The sequence below is a fragment of the Callorhinchus milii genome, unplaced genomic scaffold (assembly GCF_018977255.1).
Source record: "Callorhinchus milii isolate IMCB2004 unplaced genomic scaffold, IMCB_Cmil_1.0 Scaffold3, whole genome shotgun sequence".
NCBI lineage: Eukaryota > Metazoa > Chordata > Chondrichthyes > Chimaeriformes > Callorhinchidae > Callorhinchus > Callorhinchus milii.
Genome location: NW_024704744.1, coordinates 78,716,558 through 78,735,919, shown reverse-complemented (window position 1 = coordinate 78,735,919; position 19,362 = coordinate 78,716,558). Strand labels below are relative to the sequence as shown.

At 43.9% G+C, this 19,362-nt stretch overlaps 3 protein-coding genes across 3 annotated transcripts in view; all 3 read right to left on the bottom strand.

Moving 5' to 3' along the window:
* Positions 1-10,747, bottom strand: part of aplf (aprataxin and PNKP like factor) — a 36,016-nt gene extending 25,269 nt beyond the window's left edge. The window contains exons 1-2 of the mRNA XM_007892281.2: positions 10,712-10,747; positions 6,832-6,903 (exon numbers count right to left, since the gene is read on the bottom strand). Of these exons, the coding sequence (XP_007890472.2) occupies positions 6,832-6,903; positions 10,712-10,747 (108 nt within the window). The remainder of the gene's footprint in view (positions 1-6,831; positions 6,904-10,711) is intronic.
* The window catches only part of plek (pleckstrin), a gene marked incomplete at its 3' end in the record, with an annotated part of 50,048 nt that overhangs the window by 6,810 nt on the left and 23,876 nt on the right, over positions 1-19,362 (bottom strand). Inside the window, 1 exon segment of the mRNA NM_001292738.1 lies at positions 18,502-18,603. Coding sequence (NP_001279667.1) covers positions 18,502-18,603 — 102 coding nt within the window.
* tufm (Tu translation elongation factor, mitochondrial) lies at positions 126-6,700 on the bottom strand. Its single transcript, XM_042332712.1, is given in 9 exon segments — positions 126-137; positions 568-631; positions 2,099-2,186; positions 2,189-2,272; positions 2,275-2,575; positions 2,577-2,663; positions 2,665-2,963; positions 2,966-3,064; positions 6,673-6,700. Coding segments are annotated over 9 exon segments (1,062 nt in total).

Genomic DNA, 19,362 nt, shown 5'->3' with positions numbered 1-19,362 from the left:
GCAATTGATGTAATGTGCAGTAAACGTTCGATTCTGCCTCAACAATTGGCGAGCGCAATAAAAAGTTATTCGCTTAAAAAAAATACACAAAACTGTTGACACAACATTTTTGCGGATTGTTACACTTAGGAGAATTTCTGGATACAAGCACGTTACGCTTCAAAACAAGATTAGGATTTTCCATTGGTTCAGATAATACAAAAAAAAGACTTAATTCTACTTTTAACAAGTCATTATGAACACTATTAATCAAAGCACATAGATAAGGTACAAATGAAATACATCATGGATTAAACATACTTATTTTTGTAAGCATTTGCTTCTAACATTGTAACCCATTATTCCACATCCCTCTCCCCATCTGGTAATTTTGACAAGTATAACATGTGAAGAAAAACTTCTGCAGCCCCAGAACAACACAGTTTCTTTCTTTTTAGAGAAAGAAAACAGAAGAAGGATGGAGATATACTGTAGAAAAAGGAGCCATAAGCATTACCGAAGCCTATAATAATAAACTTTGAATCTGGTATTGTGCCTTTCGCATCGGTAGGCTGTCACAGGATTTACAGTGGAGTGACTCAGTATTTGTTTGCGAGTGCAGCATCCCATTTTGCACACAGCTATGTCCCACCAACAGCCATTATATATTCAGGCTCTTAAAAGACTCTTTCCCAGTAGACAGGCAACGTACCGAAGTTAATAAGGTCTTCCATATACTGAGAAACCAGTTGTCTAATATCCACCGCAAACCAATTCAAGTTGTATTTCTAATTAAGCCTCACTGATCTTAATGAAAACTCTGGATCATTGCAACCCACTGCTCGATCTGACTTGGATTAGCATTTTTAATATAGCCCTTGAATTTGTATTTGTCATGGCTTTCATATTCTATGGTCCAGTTATTCTTGTTTCAGACGATCTCGAGTCCCTACAACTGATTGCTGCTATGCTGCGTTCATTCACACACATGTTGGTCTCACACGGTGACCAAAAATGATTTGGTGGTAAGATTTCACTGACTTATATATTTGCCTGCAGACCGATAAACTATAAATTGTAATTCTGTCAAAAGGATAACCTGCGCTGGCCAGAATACTGGCAATTTTCTGAGTTGGAATAATATATAGAAATTTATACAGCTTTTGCATAACCTTTTATTAAAACAAAAACAAGCATTTATATAGAGAGGATCAAAAACATATCCCTCTGTGCATAGACAATGCCAAACATTTCTCCATTACGTACCAACTCCAAAGAGGTTCTTGAGTACAGTCTCAGTTGTTTTCCTTTTTGATCTTCCTTCTAATAATAATAATATTCCTTGCATTTGATACAGCACCTTATCAATGTCTCAAAGCGCTTCACAGAATATACTGTAAAGTGAATTGACTGCATAAATGGTGGGCGAAACATGGAAGCCAATTGCCCCCAGTAGTGTCCCACAAACAGTCGGGGATTGAGTGAACACATTATTATTTTGCTTTATTTTTTGGAGGGATTATTACCCCCGGAAAAGTGACCCGCTAATCGACTAAGAAGTGGATTCCTACTTACTGCTGGTAAACAGAGACGTGTGGAGTAAGGAAACTTGCCTAATAATAATAATAATAATAATCCTTGCATTTGATATAGCGCTTTTCACGTCGGGAGGACGTCCCAAAGCACTTCACAGAACATACTGTAAAGTGAATTGACTGTATATTTGTGGCGAACGCAGCAGCCAATTGCGCACAGCAATATCCCACAAACAGTCGTAGATTGAAAATGACCAATTTATTATTGTTTTTGTTTTGGAGGGATTATTATTAGGCTCTGTGTGGAGTAAGGAAACTTGCCCAAGGTTTCACCCTCTGCCTGGAATTGAACCCAGGTCTCTCGCTTGCAAAGCGAGTGCTCTAACCACTGAGCTACAGGACTCCACTGAGCTACAGGACTCCACAAGGTTTCAACCTGAACCCAGGTCCTCTCGCTTGCGAGGCGAGTGCTCTAATCACTGAGCTACAGGACTGCCCATGCAGGTACCTCACTGATGGAGCCCCCAACCACCCCCTCCATGCTTAATGCCTCTCCCTCCCCCTCACTCTGCCCAGCCTCGAGAGAGATAGAGATCATCAAAGGCATGAAATCAGACATAAAGGGTTTGTGTCGTCCACCCTCCTTCTTACTCAACACGTACACCTGGCTGCCACCTTCTGGTGAGGTTTGATGGACACGGGTTTACACAGGACCATCCCTCAGCGAACATCCTCTCGCTTCAACCCCCAAACCAGCCCCCCAGGTTATCCCCGGCCTCCGCTCACTCCAGGTTCTGCTGGAACATCTCTATACCAGTGACCACTGAATGAATGTTCTTGTTGTGTCTAATGAATTCACACCCGTCACCTTTCTTTATCACACCACGTTCCAGGGTCCCGGTCACTACAGTGACCCGGCCTGGGATAGACTAGATCTGCTCAATGGGAAGCAGGAAGGAATAATCCAGATCACGGCTGGGGAGTCGGATGTAATTATCCACCCCATCCAACAGCTTCAGGACAGAAACCGTCCCGATGTTCAGACTTCGGTTCTCCAGAGCAGCACAGTGCTGAGTTGATGATTACAGGTACATTCTCCCTATCGTAACCAAACTCTGTCAGCAGCTCCTGAGTCTCCAGCTCCACCAGGTTCCAGTATCTCCTTACCCTCCCCCGCATCAGCCTTGTTTATATTCACCATAATATGCTGGATGCTGATCTGTTTGGGGAGGAGCAGGTGTTTTCTCGACTGAGGCATCTGTCTGTCTGTGGTCGTGACAACCAGGATACATCCACCCAACTGCGCCGTCCACAACATCATATTATTAACGTAGTGGGCGTAACTAGGACAGTCAGTGTGAGCTTAAGGAGTTGTGTACTCCACGTGGGAAGAGTTGATGGTGATGCCTCGGGCTTTCTCCTCTGGAGCGTTGTCAATGTCTTCATACTTCCACCTACTTCAGCTAGTACCTTCGTGATTGCTGCAGTCAGTGTGGTCTTGTTCTGATCCATGTAGCGATGGTAACAGATGTCGAGGTGAGGTTTTATCCCTGAGTGGGAGCATTGAGTAATGTCAAGGCACCGTGATTCGTGAAGATAATTGCACACATGAACAGAATTCCTATTACACCATAGTTGTTGTGCATAAAATACATCAAAAGGTGCACAGAGATTTGCATTTCAGTTTGTTTCTTTCCGATGTTTTCTCTCCCCATCCAGCAAACACTGCTCCAGAAGCGGCACCATGAAGACTGATATATACTGAATAATGTATAGCGTCAGCCTGGCTCAGGTGGTAGCACTCTCACCTCCGAGTCAGAAGGTTGTAGGTTCAGGCCCCACATTGGGGCTTTGAGCTCACAATTTAGGCTGAGCACTGGGTGAGCATTGCATTAACAGATATGCAGTCCTTCAGGTGATGTCTTAAACTGAGATTATGTCTGTCTGTTCACAAGGCCGCGAAAGATCCCATGGTGCTAATCAAAAAGGAGAAAGCAATTTCCCCTGGCGTCCTGGCTCACAATCCCCCAAATAAAATTGGTTATTTATTTCATGGTTGAATGAGGGATATCTTCAGGTATACCATACTGCATCTATATTATGCTGCAGCGGAATAACAGTTACCACCTCTTAAATCAATGTAATTTCAGTGTTAAGGGAGTAATTTTTATTTTATTGACTTTATACTATACAAATATACTTTTTTTAGAAAGATAGTAAAGCGGCAAGTACAAGAGTATAAATTAGCAAGTTAACCGCCTCACTGCAAAGTAACTACACTTTACAGTAAATCCTGTGAAGGTTCCTTGAGACACCGTGGACATATGACACTATATCAAATGGAAGAATTATAATAGGATTTTTATAAGCTATTTCGGCACATGAACTAATAACAAGTGTTATCATAACTGGTGGGTGTTCTGAAAGGGTGAGATCAGTGGAACAAAGGGACTTCTTCATCCTGGAGTCCTGTAGCTCAGTGGTTAGAGCACTCGCCTTGCAAGCGAGAGACCTGGATTCCACACGCCTGATAATAATCCCTCAAGAAAAAAAATAATAAATTGGTCACTTCAATCCACAACTGTTTGTGGGACACTCCTGTACGCGATTGGCTGCCGCATTTCTCCCATAAATATACAGTCAATTCACTTTACAGTATATTCTATGAAGCGCTTTGAGACGTCCAGAAGACGGGATAAGGCGTCAAATGTAAGGATTATAATTAATTATATATGTATATACAACAACTTGCATTTATATGCGTCACATGGGGCAGCACTTTGGGGCGTCCTCCCGACATGAAAGGCGCTCTATAAATGTAATTTTGTTGTTGTTGGGGCAGCGTCTTGGAGCGTTTAACAGTGGAGCCTGACGGCGAGCCAGGGGAGGGCGGAGATGACCGTAAGCATGGTCAAAGAGGAAGGTCTTCAGGCGTGATCTCAAGAAGGTGAAGGAGGGGGCAAGGCGGAGAGATTGAGGAAGAGAGTTCCAAAGTTTCTGAGTAGTGACTGAAAGCAGAGCCGCTGATGGTGGAGCGGAGGGGATGAGGGACAAGCAGAAGGCTGGGGCCAGTTGAGCAGAGGGGGGACTGATCTACACAATAAAATTCTGAATAAAACTCATCAACAGGTGCAGCACTTATCATTTGCACTTCAGTTAGTTTCCAAGAGATTTGATTTTTTTTNAAAAAAATCAGCCACCGCACTCCACTGTTATTATTTCTGAAGCACAAAAAGACTTATTTTTTGTTTCAGCTTGATAAGGGGCAACACAATGCATCTTTTTTCCTCTAGTGATTTGGTTGCAGAATTAAATCTCATTATGACGTTCTTTTGGGATGAAATCGAAGCCATAAAGAGATCACAAACAGTCAAATGCAGCGTGAAAGTAGAAAATAATCAATTAAATTGGAGATGGAGGTGTGACTTTTGCTTTACTGTTCACCAAAGTCAAAAATGTCTTGTCTCCAGCTTGGTGCATGTGAAGTTTTTCAGCATTGACTGGACACCATCTGGCTTTGCATGAAGCAAGAAGGTGCATTCTGACATGTTCTAAAGATTATTAATAAGAAGTAAAAGCTTGCATTAGGAAAATGGAAGAGTATGGTAATAATCTCATTCTCAGCCCATAATTTAGCTTTTTTGGGATATTAAAATATTAACACAAGGTTCCCTACCTTGAAAATGGACTTTCCTACTTATATCTCTAGTTTTATGATAGACTTCTTCATACATCTTGAGAGGCGGGGGAGGGGAACACATAAATCCACAGGAATTAGTCCTCTCTAGACTTCCACATACTGAAAAGTCTTCGCCAACGATACCCTCAGTATGCCATACCTCTTTGAAAAAATACTTAAGAGAGTGATGTCTGCAAAAGAGCTCAGTGGTTAGTGCATTCACCTCACAAGCAAGAGACCTTGGTTAGATTCCTGGCAGGGCTAAATGTTGGGCAAGTTTCCTTACTCCACACGCCTCTGTTTACCTAGCAGTAAGTAGGAACCCAGTTGTTATTCGATTGGCAGATCACTTTTCCTTAAAAATAATAAATTGGTCACTTCAATCCACGACAGTTTGTGGGACACTGCTGTGCGCAATTGGCTGCCACGTTTCGTCCACAAAATATCGTCAATTCCCTTTGTAGTGTATTCTATGAAGCGCTTTGAGACGCCTCGAAGACGTGATAAGGTGCTATATCAAATGCAAGGATTATTATTATATTGATATCCAAGGAATAGAGAAGCAGAAGTTAGGAACATCTTTCTAAAGTTGTTTTACATAATGGTCTTAGCGTGCGGGTCTGGACGCCACCAACAGCAATGGCAAAATCAGGCCTCACAGGATGCAGGTTGTAATTCCAGTTGATGCTGTGAGCTGATCTGAATAAAGACAAATGGTTAGATTCTACATTTGGCCCTAGAATCACTGGGTAAGGAAGAGGAAATGAAATCAACCAAGGCTTCCATTACTGATTGATACTGAGTAACGGTGTTGTAAGGTGAACGTTAGTCAACATCGATTGATGAACTGATCAAACTCGACTGCGATTCTCCCTGCGGTAAATCGTCTGCCAACACCTACTGTAAAGGCTCACGAATTAATAATGGCCATTTGCAAGAGATTCTGGAGAGCAATCCATGATTGAAGAACCATATCGCAGTGAACGTAAGAGAGAAAAAACTGGCGGAGAAAAGAAAATACAGAATTCTGATACGGACTAATAAATCAATAAAAATGTTAAATAAAATGTGCTATCTCTTATGCATTACAAAATGTACCAAATGCCCTAACTGGAACCTTGGCTGAAGCAAAATTCATATTAGCTTTCGAGAGGAAATTAGTTATATCCGAAAAGGAGAAATATAAAAGGGGAAAAGACAGGAAGATGGGACTAAATTGATAGCTCTTCCAGAGACATGCAAATGGCCTCCTTCTGTTGTACATTTCTTTGGTTCATATTTAAACATTGAACCCTAGAAATGTGCGATAGAGAATGTAAGACGAAATAGGCTGAAGAAAGCAGGCATTAATTTATAGGACCAAACAAGGCTACTATGACAGAAATACAGTTTAATATGTCTGCGAAACAAAACTGTTCCAAAGAAATTCCATGCGAACTGGAAGACAGTAATACGCTTTGTGGTGCCCTTGACTCAAACCTTGTGGCAAAAGGCAAACTCCATGCATGCTAGCCACAGCCCGCAACAGAAACAAACTCAGTCGGTCAGTCAGTGCTCATCTCACAGATGAACAATGTGGCAGTATACAACGTATACAATAGCAAACACTCCTCTCCTTAAAGACGGTAACGGACTTACCGGTTTGATGCGCAACTTCCCATCGATAACCTCCAGCAGGCCATGGTTTCTGGACACTCGTTTATCTGAAACCTAAAAATAATTACATCAGTTAAGAATACAATGTCCTGGAATATTGGATCTTCCTATGTACTTAGACACTTAGACAAATGTTTTCAAAATATTGTGGAAATATTTTCTGTTACACCATACTTCTGCAATCGAATAATATTATGGGAGTAATTTATACTTTATTGACTTTATAGTAGACATATACTGTATATATATGTTAATATATTTATTTTTTTAAATATATATAATAAAAAAAATGTAAAAAATAAGAGTTGGCAGAGGAGCAATTACAAGACTATAAACAAGTCTCTTGGCGTAGCGCCTGGAGTAATTACAGCTCTATTTCTTGCTACCAGTAAGAATAAAATAATTCAAGACAAAATGTACATTTCTACCAATACAAGACCAGAGGATCAGGAATGAGGAGAGATAATGCTGGATGGGATCCAACATTGAAATTCTACAACTATTAGATCCTAAAAATTTCAAGGACTTCACAGTAAATCCTGCAAAGCACTTTGAGCTGTCCTCTCGATGTGAAGGCACCATATCAAATTTAAGGATTAGTGGTAGTATTAATAATCAATTCTATCCAGAATATACAAGCATCACCCTATTGTAGGAGAGGGAAAGTTAACAGGTTGGAACCTATTACAAGGCAATGAGCTTTTGAGAGATTCAGGTAATGTTATTGAACACTTGAGATGTCATACAGTGCTATTTTATACAAAGTAGATGCAAGGAGTTTCTGGCTAGTTTCATTCTAGTTTTGCCAGCAGCGAGGGCCAATGCAGGCAACCTCAGTTCAATCTGATTCTGCTACGATATTATTAACAACAAAACACCAACAACAAGATTACATTTGTATAGCGCCTTTCACATCGGGAGGACGTCCCAAGGCGCTCGACAGAGTACAGCATTTCAGACCCGAGCTGGGGTTGGGGGGAAAGGGAGGGGAGGGGAAGGGGGGTGGCCGATGGCATGGTCGAAGAGGAGGGTTTTGAGGCAGGACTAGGAGGATAAGGAGGGGGCGAGGCGGAGTGACTGGGGGATGGAATTTCAGAGGTTGGGGGCAGAGTGGCTGAAGGCTCTTCTGCCAATGGTGGGATGGGTGGGTCGGGGGACGTGGAGCAGGCCAGAGCGGGCTGAGCGGAGGGAACGGGCGGGTTGGTAGGGGGTTAGGAGGTCACAGAGGTAGGGGGGGCGAGGCCATGGAGGGCTTTGTAGGTGAGGACCAGGATCTTGAACTGGATCCTCTGAAGGATAGGGACCCAATGGAGTCGGGTGAGAGTGGGGGAGATGGGGGTCATGGAGTTTGGTGCAGGAGAGGACACGGGCTGCAGAGTTCTGGATTATCTGAAGCCTGTGGAGGGAGGAGTTGGGAGGGCTGACAAGTAGGGTGTTTGCATGGCCGAGCCTGGAGGTGATGAAGGCATGAACAAGAGTTTCAGCGGCATGAGAGGTGAGGTAGTGGTGGAGTCGGGTGATGTTATGGAGATGAGGGAAGGCAGAGCGGGTCATGGCTTGAATTTGGGGGAGAAAAGACAGTTGAGGTCCGAGCAAGGCACCACCTGGGTTCCTGACTGGTTTGGTGAGTTGTAGTGTGCAACCATGGAGGTTGATGCTGCCAGAGCCTGAGCTGCTGAGGAAATATGCCCATATCCAGGACTTGATGTCTGACAGGACAGCAGTGGTCCTGGAGTTGAGGTTAGAGGCAGAAAGATAGAGTTGGGTGTCATCCGCATACATGTGGAAATTGACCTCATGTTTGCGGACATCATGTAGATATTAAAGAGGAGAGGGCCAAGGACAGAGCCCTGGGGGACGCCAGACGTGACAGTGCGGGGGTTGGAGGAGAAACTGTTAGACAACCAATAAAACAATGCATTTTTTCTGAATTTTTAAAGCAGAAACAAGTACAACAGCAAACTTGGAACCCAAATCCAAATGAGGAGATTAACCCAGGTGACAATTTCATACACGGCAAACTCCTGACAACTCATCACTCCAAGGAAAAGGGCTCAGTGACAAGTTAACCAGAGTGGTGAGTTTGGCATACGTATAAATATATGAATAAATGTGACCGGGATATCGACAGCATAATGACAAGTTAACTCAAGGTTGAGTTATCAAACATTTACTGTAATAATAATACTGATAATAATAACGATATAGCACGCTATAGGTTGAAAGTCTCAGATCACTTCGGAGTTTTTTTCTGTAAACTGTAGTGACTATATATTGGTAGGCGAATATGCAACATTCTACAGTAAAGCTTCCACTCATCCATGACCTCAAGCATTATTTTTAAAACAAAATGATCCAACTGGGATGTATTTTAATTAAAACGGAGATCTTAATAAAATTAATGTCAATGATGTTGTTTAACTCTATAGCACTCTACACATCTACAAACCAGTTATTTAAACTGTACATTAATGCCTTATTTGAGAGTGAATGTTTTGCCCATCAAAGTGAAGGATATTTGACACTTTACAGGTATTCTCAAGTCAATTAATTTACACCATTCTAATTAGTTAGAATTATAATCCTTGCATTTGATATAGCGCCTTATCAATTCGCGTTTCGCCCACAAAATATAGTCAATTACTTTACAGTATATTCTGTGCAGCGTTTTGAGACGTCTAGAAGACATGATAAGGCGCTATATCAAATACAAGGATTATTATTATCATCATGTTGTCGAGATGTCTCAAAACGCTTCACAGAATATAACATAAAGTCATTGACTGCATACTTTGTGGGCGAAATGCAGCAGCCAGCGGTGTACAGCAACGTCCCATAAACAGTCATGGAGTGAGTGACCAATTTTATTTGGGGGATTGTTGACCGGAATACCAGGAGAAATCCCTTCACTTTTCAAATAGTGCCATGGGATCTTTAACATTCACCTGACCTCGATTTAACATTACATCCGAACGACTGCACCTCCGACAATGCAACACATCCCCAACACTGCACTGAAAAGTCAACTTAAGACTATGTGATGCCAAGACCCGAGTGCAGCTTGAACCCCCAAGCTTCTGATTCAAAGGAGAGTGTGCTACCAACTGGGCCAGACTGACACACAACAACAACAACTTGCATTAAACCTAACATCCTTCACTCACGATAGTGTCTCGAAAACACTAAAAAAGTAAAACTCCTTCTGTTTTGCTTAACAGTGTGTATCAGCTCCCAAATGACTCAGTTGGTAAAGCCACTGCCCTGTGCAAATCTATTCCTTACAAACCAGGAAGGTTCCAGGATTGAATTAAGGTCTGAGCTGAATTAAGTTCCAGGTCCATGCTGAACTAAGTGAACTCAACAAGGGCAGTGGTAGAGATGAACAGTAATCTCAGTAATTTCACTGTCCAGCGCCTTGGGACGTCCTCCCGACATGCAAGGCGGGCGCTATCTATACAAATGCAATCTTGCTGTCGTAATTCAGGATCAGTGGAGAGTAGAGTGTGGGCTAGGATTCCTGTTTCTGACCGATACTCAGTGACCTCTGTTGGAAAGTACATGTTTGGACAGGTTGGGCAAAATTACGATGCTTTTAATGGAACAATCCAGTTTCCGACAGCAAAACAGTGACATCTGCTGGGAAGTACATGTTGGGACAGACTGGGCTAAATTCCGATGTTTCCAGTGGGCTCATTGCCTGGTGCTAACACTGCAAGTCCTGCTAAACCAGACTCCGGAACCAGACTAGCGAGATTGCCACAAAGGATTGACTCGATTCCGATATCCCACTGCTAAGCAGCTCTCCTTCGGACCAGCTTAGCTCCAATGGGGGGGGGGGGGGGGGCTCACCCCACCCACTCACCTCTTCCGGGTGGGTTGTCACAAATTGGTCTGGCATTCATTAAAATTTAAAAAGGAATACACAGTGAATATAAAAAGGAATATTGTCAGGTAGTTCTAAAGATTACACCGGAAAATATTGGTACATTTACTTTTCTCCCATTCTTGATGCCTCCGCAGGATTTAAGCAGCTTCTTCTGTAGGTTTTTTTTACCCCACGTGTACGTGCTTCAGCATCATTAATAATACAGGTAATTTGATTGGGGGGAAGGGGGAGTTCTCCTCCTGTCCTCGCTCACAGATTTAAGAAAATGGCCATTCATTTCAATGGCTGTTTCTCAGGACCTTACTGCGTGTAAATTGGATTTACCTACAAAGAAGTCCCAGCACTTGGCAGTAGATTATTATTATTATTATATCCTACAAATCACTTCAAGACATCCTCCTGACATGAAAGGTGCTATATCAGAAGTAAGGATTATAATTATTACTGCCGCACAAATGGTACTTCTTATTGATCAGTGATTTTGGTCAACCTCCAGTACTGCTGCCCAATAGTTCAATGTAGCATTGAATACAGAATAATTCTACAACAACAACATTACATTCGTATAGCGCCTTTCATATCGGGAGGACGTCCCAAAGAGCTGGACAGACAGAGTTACGGACCCGAGCTGAGGGTCGGGGTGGGAGAGGTGGAGGGCAGGGGGGGAAGCAGAGAGATCGAAAGCACGGTCGAAGAGGACGGTCTTGAGGTGGATCTTGAAGGGCGAGGGAGGGGGCGAGACGGAGGGACTGCGGGATGGAGTTCCAGAGGGTGGGAGCAGAGTGGCGGAAGGCCCGCCCGCCGATAGTGGGGCGAGCGAGGCGGGGGGAGTTGAAGCAGGCCAGAGCCCGCTGAGCAGAGGGAGCAAACAGGGTGGTAGGGGGTTAGGAGGTCGGAGAGGTAGGGGGGAGCAAGACCATGGAGGGTTTTGAAGGTGAGGACCAGGATCTTGAACTGTAACCTCTGTGTGATGGGAAGCCAGTGGAGTTGGGTAAGGATTGGGGTGATAGGGTCGCGGAGTCTAATGCGGGAGAGGACACGGGATGCAGTGTTCTGGATGATCTGCAGCCTGAGGAGGGAGGAGTGGGGGAGGCCGACAAACAGTAAGTTTGCATAGTCGAGTCAATCTAACTTTTCAATCAACTTATATTTTGATTTGATCTGCTACAGGTTTGAAGCAAAAGTACAGTGAATATCACAATGTTGTGTACATTAATCTGCGGACCTACAGTACTTGGTTCACACTGTTCTACCGTTAATCACTTCTGATAGTCGACATGTATTGATAAACTTTCCAGCTCTCATCAAATTCTGGTGCTCAAAGCAATTATCGTACACATTTTGCAGTACATGGTGCAATGGAAATGGTGATGTGCAGAAATATTTATGTAATACTTGTTATACAGTATCTGTGCTCATAAGAACATAAGAATTAGGAGCAGGAGTAGGCCATTCGGCCCCTCGAGCTGCCCCGCCATTCGATAAGATCATGGCTGATCTATTCTAACTCCACCTACCCGCCTTATCCCGATATCCCTTTAGCCACAAGAAATCTATCAATCTCAATCTTGAATATGTTCAAGGACTGAGCATCTACAGCCCTCTGGGGTAGAGAATTCCATAAATTCACTACCCTCTGAGTGAAGAAGTTTTTTCTCAACTCAGTGCGAAAGGGCTTAACCCTAATTTTAAGACTGTGACCCCCGGTTATAGTTTCTCCAACCAGGGGAAAAAGTCTCCCACTATCTATTCTGTCGTGTCCCTTAATAATCTTATAGATTTCTATAAGATCACCTCTAATTCTTCAATATTCTAGAGAATATAGGCCTAAATTGCTCAACCTATCCTCATAACTCATCCCTCTCATCCCAGGTATCAACCTGGTGAATCTACGTTGTACCCCCTCCAAGGCGAGTACATCCTTTCTTAAATAAGGAGACCAAACCTTCACACAATACTCTAGGTGCGGTCTCGCCAGGGCCCTATACAGTTGCAGCAAGACTTCCCTACTCTTATATTCTAACCCTTTTGTAACAAATGCCAACATACTGTTAGCCTTCCTAATCGCTTGCTGTACCTGCAAACTAACTTTTTGTGACTGGTGTACAAGGACGCCCAAGTCCCTCTGAACGCTAACACTATCTCGTCTCTCCCCTTCTAAAAAATAATCTGCTCTACTGTTTTTGCCACCTAGGTGGATGACTTCACACTTCCCTACATTATACTTCATCTGTCACCTATTTGCCCACTCACCTGGCCTATCTATAGCTCGTTGCATTTTTTTAATGTCATCTTCAATGGTTACTCTCCCTCCTTGGTTAGTGTCATCCGTGAATTTGGATATATTAAGTTCGACGTCCTTATCTGGATCATTGATGTAGATTGTAAATGGTTGAGGCCCAAGCACTGATCCTTGTGGCACTCCACTAGTCACATCCCACCAATCTGAGAAGGACCCGTTTATCCCTACTCTTTGTTTTCTTCCCGTTAGCCATTCTTCAATCCATGCTAATATATTCCCCTTAATTCCATGGGCCCTAATCTTGTGGATCAACCTTTTATGCGGCACCTTATCGAATGCCTTTTGGAAATCTAAATACACTACATCCACTGATTCCCCCTATCTAATCTACTTGATATGTCCTCAAAAAAATCTAAAAGATTTGTTAAGCATGACTTCCCTTTTGTAAAGCCATGTTGACTCTGTCTAATCATATTGTGATCCTCTAAGTATCCCACTACGACATCCTTAATTAAGGATTCTAGAATTTTCCCTACCACCGATGTCAGACTAACTGGTCTATAGTTCCCCATCTTTTCTCTCCCACCCTTCTTAAATAGTGGTGTGACGTTTGTGATCTTCCAATCAATGGGAACCGTTCCAGAATCTAAAGAATTTTGGAAGATCAGACACAAGGCCTCCACTATCTCATGAGCTACTTCTTTTAAAACCCTAGGATGCAAACCATCAGGTCCAGGGGACTTGTCACTTTTTAATGCCAACAATTTCCCAAGCACCAATTCTTTGCTATGGTAAATTTCCCTAAGTTGCTCCCTATCATTAGCCCCTTGGTTCATCTCTATTTCTGGTAGACTTCTTGTGTCTTCTAACGTGAAGAAGAAGCAAAGTATTTATTTAGGGACTCTGCCATATCCTTATCCCCTATTATAATTCCCTATTATAAAACCTCTTACAATCTGTCTAATGTTCCTAGCCAGCTTGCCCTCATAATCCATTTTCTCACTCGTAATGAGCTTTATGGTTTTCCTTTGTTGGTCCCTAAAACACTCCCAGTCCACAGGTTTGCTACTCTTTTTGGCAGTTTTATAGGCCTTTTGTTTTAGTTTTATACTTTCTCTAACTGCTCTAGTTAGCCACGGATGAGCTGCTTTTCCTGTGGTACTCTTATTCCTCAAGGGAATATGTGACCGCTGAGAATTATGCACTACAACTTTAAACGTTTGCCATTGTTGCTCTATTGTCATATCCCTTAATCTAATTCCCCAGTCTATGTTTGCTAATTCTTCCCTCACACCTGCAGAGTTAGCTTTATTTAAAGTCAAGACCCTTGCTTCGGATTTGACAACATCGCTCTCTAACTTAACACTAAATTCTATCATGTTATGATCACTCTGCCCCAGAGGAGCCTTAATATTTATATAACTGACTAGTCCTGTTCGTTACACAAAACAAGGTCTAGGATGGCCTGTCCCCTAGTTGGTTCCTCAGCGCACTGCTCCAGAACGCTATCCCTCATATATTCTATAAACTCCTCCTCTATCCTACTTTTGCCGATTTGGTTTTCCCAATCTATGTGAAGATTGAAATCACCCACTATTACTGTATTACCTTTGCTACATGCTCCTCTAATTTCCTGATTAATACTCTGCGCTATGCTGTGATCACTGTTTGGGGGGTCTATAAACTACTCCCACTAATGTTTTCTGCCCCTTGTTATTTGTAATTCTACCCATACCGTCTCTACATCTGGTTATCTGATTTGAAATCCTTCTCTCTACTGTTTTTATTCCATCCTTTATTAACAAGGCTGCCAACCCCCCCCCCCCCCACCCCGACACCTCGTTTTACACATTGCCTATAAGCTGAAAATCCCGGAATATTTAACTTCCATCCTCGATCTCCCTGTAACCATGTCTCAGTAATGGCTACTAAATCATACCTGTTTGTATCTATCTGTGCCTTTAATTCATCTATCTTATTCCAAATGCTTTGTGCATTCAGATATAGTGAATTTAATTTCTTACCATTTCCCCTACTTTCTGAATGCCCTATTCTTCTCGACTGAGCTTCTTACCCCTCATTGACCTATTCTGTTTATCTCTCTCGCTATTCTGTTCTGCCACCTTTAGTTTTTTTAATACAGTTGGCTTGCGATTATTTCTAATTGTGTGCCCACCTCCGGCCCCCTGGTCGATCTTGTAAGGATTAAAAATCGCTGTGCAATTGTGCAAGGTTGGATTTGGGGGAGAAAGGACAGTTCAGGGTCAAACGTGACACCCAGGACAGAGCCCTGAGGAATACCTCATGAGACGGTGCGGTGGTTGGAGGTGAAGCCGTTTGCTGCGACGAAGTGGAGGCGGTGTAAAAGGTAGGACCTGAACCAGTCAAGGACAGAACCTTGAAGGTTGAGGTGGGAGGAGAGGCGGTGGAGGAGGATTGAGTGGTCCACGGTGTCCAAGGCGGTGGAGGGGTCGAGGAGGACGAGGAGGCAGAGGGACACCGGTCGCACATGGTCAGGATGTCGTTTGTGACCTTGACCAGAGCAGTTTCTGTGCTGTGGGCAGCACGGACCCCGATCGGAGGGGTTCATGGAGAGAGTGGGAGGAGAGGAAAGAGTGAAGCTGGGAGGCAATGGCTCTCTCAAGGACCTTGGATAGGAAAGGGAGGTTTGAGATGGGCCGGTAGCTGGGTCAAGGGAAGGTTTCTTCAAGGTGGGGGTGATAATGGCTGTTTTGAGTGGAGAAGGAACAGTGCCAGATGACAGGGAGAGATTGATGATGTTGGGGTAAGGAGGTGGAGTTGGGATTTAAGGAGAGGGGTGGCGATGTGGTCCAGAGAGCAGGTGGTGAGCTTCATGGAGGATATGGTGGTGAAGACAGAGGAGGGTTGACAGGTTCAAAGGTGTGGAAGGACGGATGGGTAATTGTCGGAGTGTGGTGTGGGGGTAGGGAAGGGGTGGAAGTTGGGAGGGCAATGGCAGCTGAGTGGATTCCCTCGAATTTGGACTCAAGGAAGTCTAGCATTTTCTCGCAGTGAGAGTCAGAGGAAAGAATCTGCGAGGCATGGCGGGGAGGGTGGAGGAGCCGGTTGGTGGTGGAGAACAGGAGCCTGGGGTTGCCCTTTGCCTGCAGGGTTAACCTGGAATAGAAGGATGATTTTGCTGAGGCGAGAGCGGAGAGGTAGGTTTTGATGAGGTCCAGCCAGATGGAGCGGTGGACCGTTAAGCCGGATTTGAGCAAGTGCTTTCGGCAGCCCTCACCTGGCCCTTAAGTGAGAGGAGGTGGCTGGTGTCCCACAAAGAGTCGTGGATTGAAAATGACCAATTTATTATTTGTTTTGTTTTTTGGAGGGATTATTATTAGGTGTGTGGAGTAAGAAAACTTGCCCAAGGTTTTGCCCTGCCAGAAATTGAACCCAGGGAGTGGTCCAACCACTGAGCTACAGGACTCCAGTGTCAGATGTCAGAGATGTCAGAGATGAAGGTGGGGGAGGATTTTGAGGGGCGGAAAATTAGGAGGAATTTTAGAGACAGGTGAGAGGGATGGCAGAGGACAAGGTGTTCAAAAGAGGGGAATGAGCCGGTGGAGTAGGGGGATAGGGTAAGTGACGCTCTGGATATGAGGGCCACACTACTGCCATGACGGTTGGGGCATGGGGCCTGGTGGTAGGTGTAGCCGGCTGGTGTGGACTCAGTGAGGGGGAAGGTGTCACCTGGGGTGACCCAGGTTTCAGTGAGGGCCATAATGTCAATGTTCTCACCGAAGATGAGTTCATTGATGGCCAGGGTCTTGTTGCAGGTGGAGCAGACATTTCCTGGGAGTCATGGATTTAGTGACCAGATCATTACTATTATTTTTGGAAGGGATTATTACCTACGGAAAAGCGATCCCCCCAATCGACTAACAACCGGGTTCCCACTTACTGCAAGGTAAACAGAGGCGTGTGGAGTAAGGAAACTTGTGTTTCACCCTGCCCGAGAATCAAAGCCAGTTCTCTCACTTGTGAGGCGAGCGCTCTAACCAATAAGATATACTGGATTGCAAAATGCAGGAAATCAATCAGAGAAGTAGTTGGTCTGCAGCTGTTTCCCAAGCACGATTTCCTTAAAGCAACGTTTTAAACCGCTTTCCTAAATGTCAGCCTGGCTCAGTTGGTGGCACTCTCCTGTGAGTCAAAAGGTTGTAGGTCTATGGCCTTTATTCAGGTGGACATTAAAGATCCCGTAGCGCCATTTGAAAAGAGAAGGGAGTTTCTCCCCGTGTCCTGGCCGACAATCCCCCAAATAAAATTGTTTATTGCATAATTAAAAGCTGTTCACTTCATGACCATTTGTGGGACGTCTCTGTGCAGATTAGTTGCCACGTTTGCCAATAAAATGCACACAGTCACTACAGGGGACAGCCTCCTGATGTGTAAGGCGAAATACCAAATGTAAGGATTGTTATTGTTGTTGCCTTTCCTTTCAGATTTCCATTCCCCCTCTCTCTCTCTCCTTGGTGATGGGAAAGTTAAGCTCTAAGCTGCAGGCGATGCTGATGCTCATCTGTGAGAAACTGGAGGGCAGTGGATGGACACTTACTGATGCTCAGGTTCTGATTTGCGGCAACAGATTTCTTCGCCAGAAGCAAAAAATCAACGGATTTATAAAATGAGAACTTGTGGAAGGACAAAGCATTGAATTTCTAAGTCATTATTTTAATGCACTTCAAAGGCAATGTTTGATTTTTTTCGAAATGCATCGACTCAACATTTTGTGTTAAGAAACATTGGAAATTTGACATTCACTCGCCCCACCCTTCCCCTCACCCCTCCCTGTTCTCCTAATTGGCAGCGATCACAAATGATATTCTGACATATTGAAGCCAGGCAGTTCCCACAGACAATTCTATCTCTCTCTTACTCCCCCCTCCACCACCACCGCCTTTCTTTCTCACACACATGCTCTAAGCAGCTGACTGCAGTAGCAGGGGATCTAGGAGCAGGCAGATGGTATGCTGCCTAATGGGATCAGCGGAAGGGGAAGGAAAGTGGCTTAGAGGAAAGGAGATTGAATCATTTCACATGCCCACACACACACACACACACACACATATATATACGCACACACACACACACCACGTACACATATGCACACACACAGATATGCACGCACACACACACACATACACATCCACAACGCATGCACACACACACACATGCACGCATAAAGCACGTGTATATATGCACACACATACATAACATATATGAATACACAGGCACATATAAATATAATATGTGCGGACATGCATCTGCACACACGTAAAGAAATTTTAAGATAGACTATAATATCCTGGATATTAACTTAGACAACAGAGGAAAAAATATTCCTGTGGGTATCTGCAAGGTATTCCTAAATTGTTTTGAATTACAGGAGTCTGCCAACGTGCATTAGTCTGTACCAGGTTAATTACAGAGAGGGAGGTTTTGAGAGCTGCCTATGTGTGTCCACTCCTTGCCTGTAATGGGCCAGACCTTATACAGAGAGCAGACCTCTATCACTTACCCCAGTGGGGTCGTAGTAGTGCAGGTACGCAGGGTCATCCCGCAGCACAAACTTCCGGACTTTCCAGTTTTTCCTTCGGTGGCCCTGAGAGGAGAAGAATATACACCCCTGTAAAATACACCCCAGCGCTCTGCACTCAGCCAGTTAGTTTTCAGCTGCTTGTGTCACCAACTGTACGTTACACATGTATAGAACCTCACCGTTGTGCGTAACACTGGTTACGATACTGTAGTGTGTAACAGTAACACAGGTTACGATACTGTAGTGTGTAACAGTAATCCACAGGTTACAATACTGTAGTGTGCAACAGTAACACAGGTTACAATACTGTAGTGTAACAGTAACACAGGTTACGATACTGTAGTGTAACAGTAACACAGGTTCAGTTCCCAGTTCCCTTTTAAAATAATAATAATAATCCTTGGATTTGATATAGCGCTTTTCACGTCAGGAGGATGTCCCAAAGCGCTTCACACAGAACACACTGTAAAGTGAATTGACTGTATATTTGTGGGCGAACGCGGCACAAACAGTCGTAGATTGAAAATGATCAATTTATTATTGTTTTTGGTTTTGGAGGGATTATTATTAGGCTCTGTGTGGAGTAAGGAAACTTGCCCAAGGTTTCGCCCTGCCTGGGATTGAACCCAGGTCTCTCGCTTGCAAAGCGAGTGCTCTAACCACTGAGCTACAGGACTCCACGATAGCCTTCATCACCCCACTTCTCATGGAAACCTGCCCTCGACCCACCCTTGTCCCCAAAACCTCTGCCCCATCTCCAACCTGCCTTTCATTATTACGCTATGGTGTGTAACAGACGTACCATATCGCACTGTTGTGCAC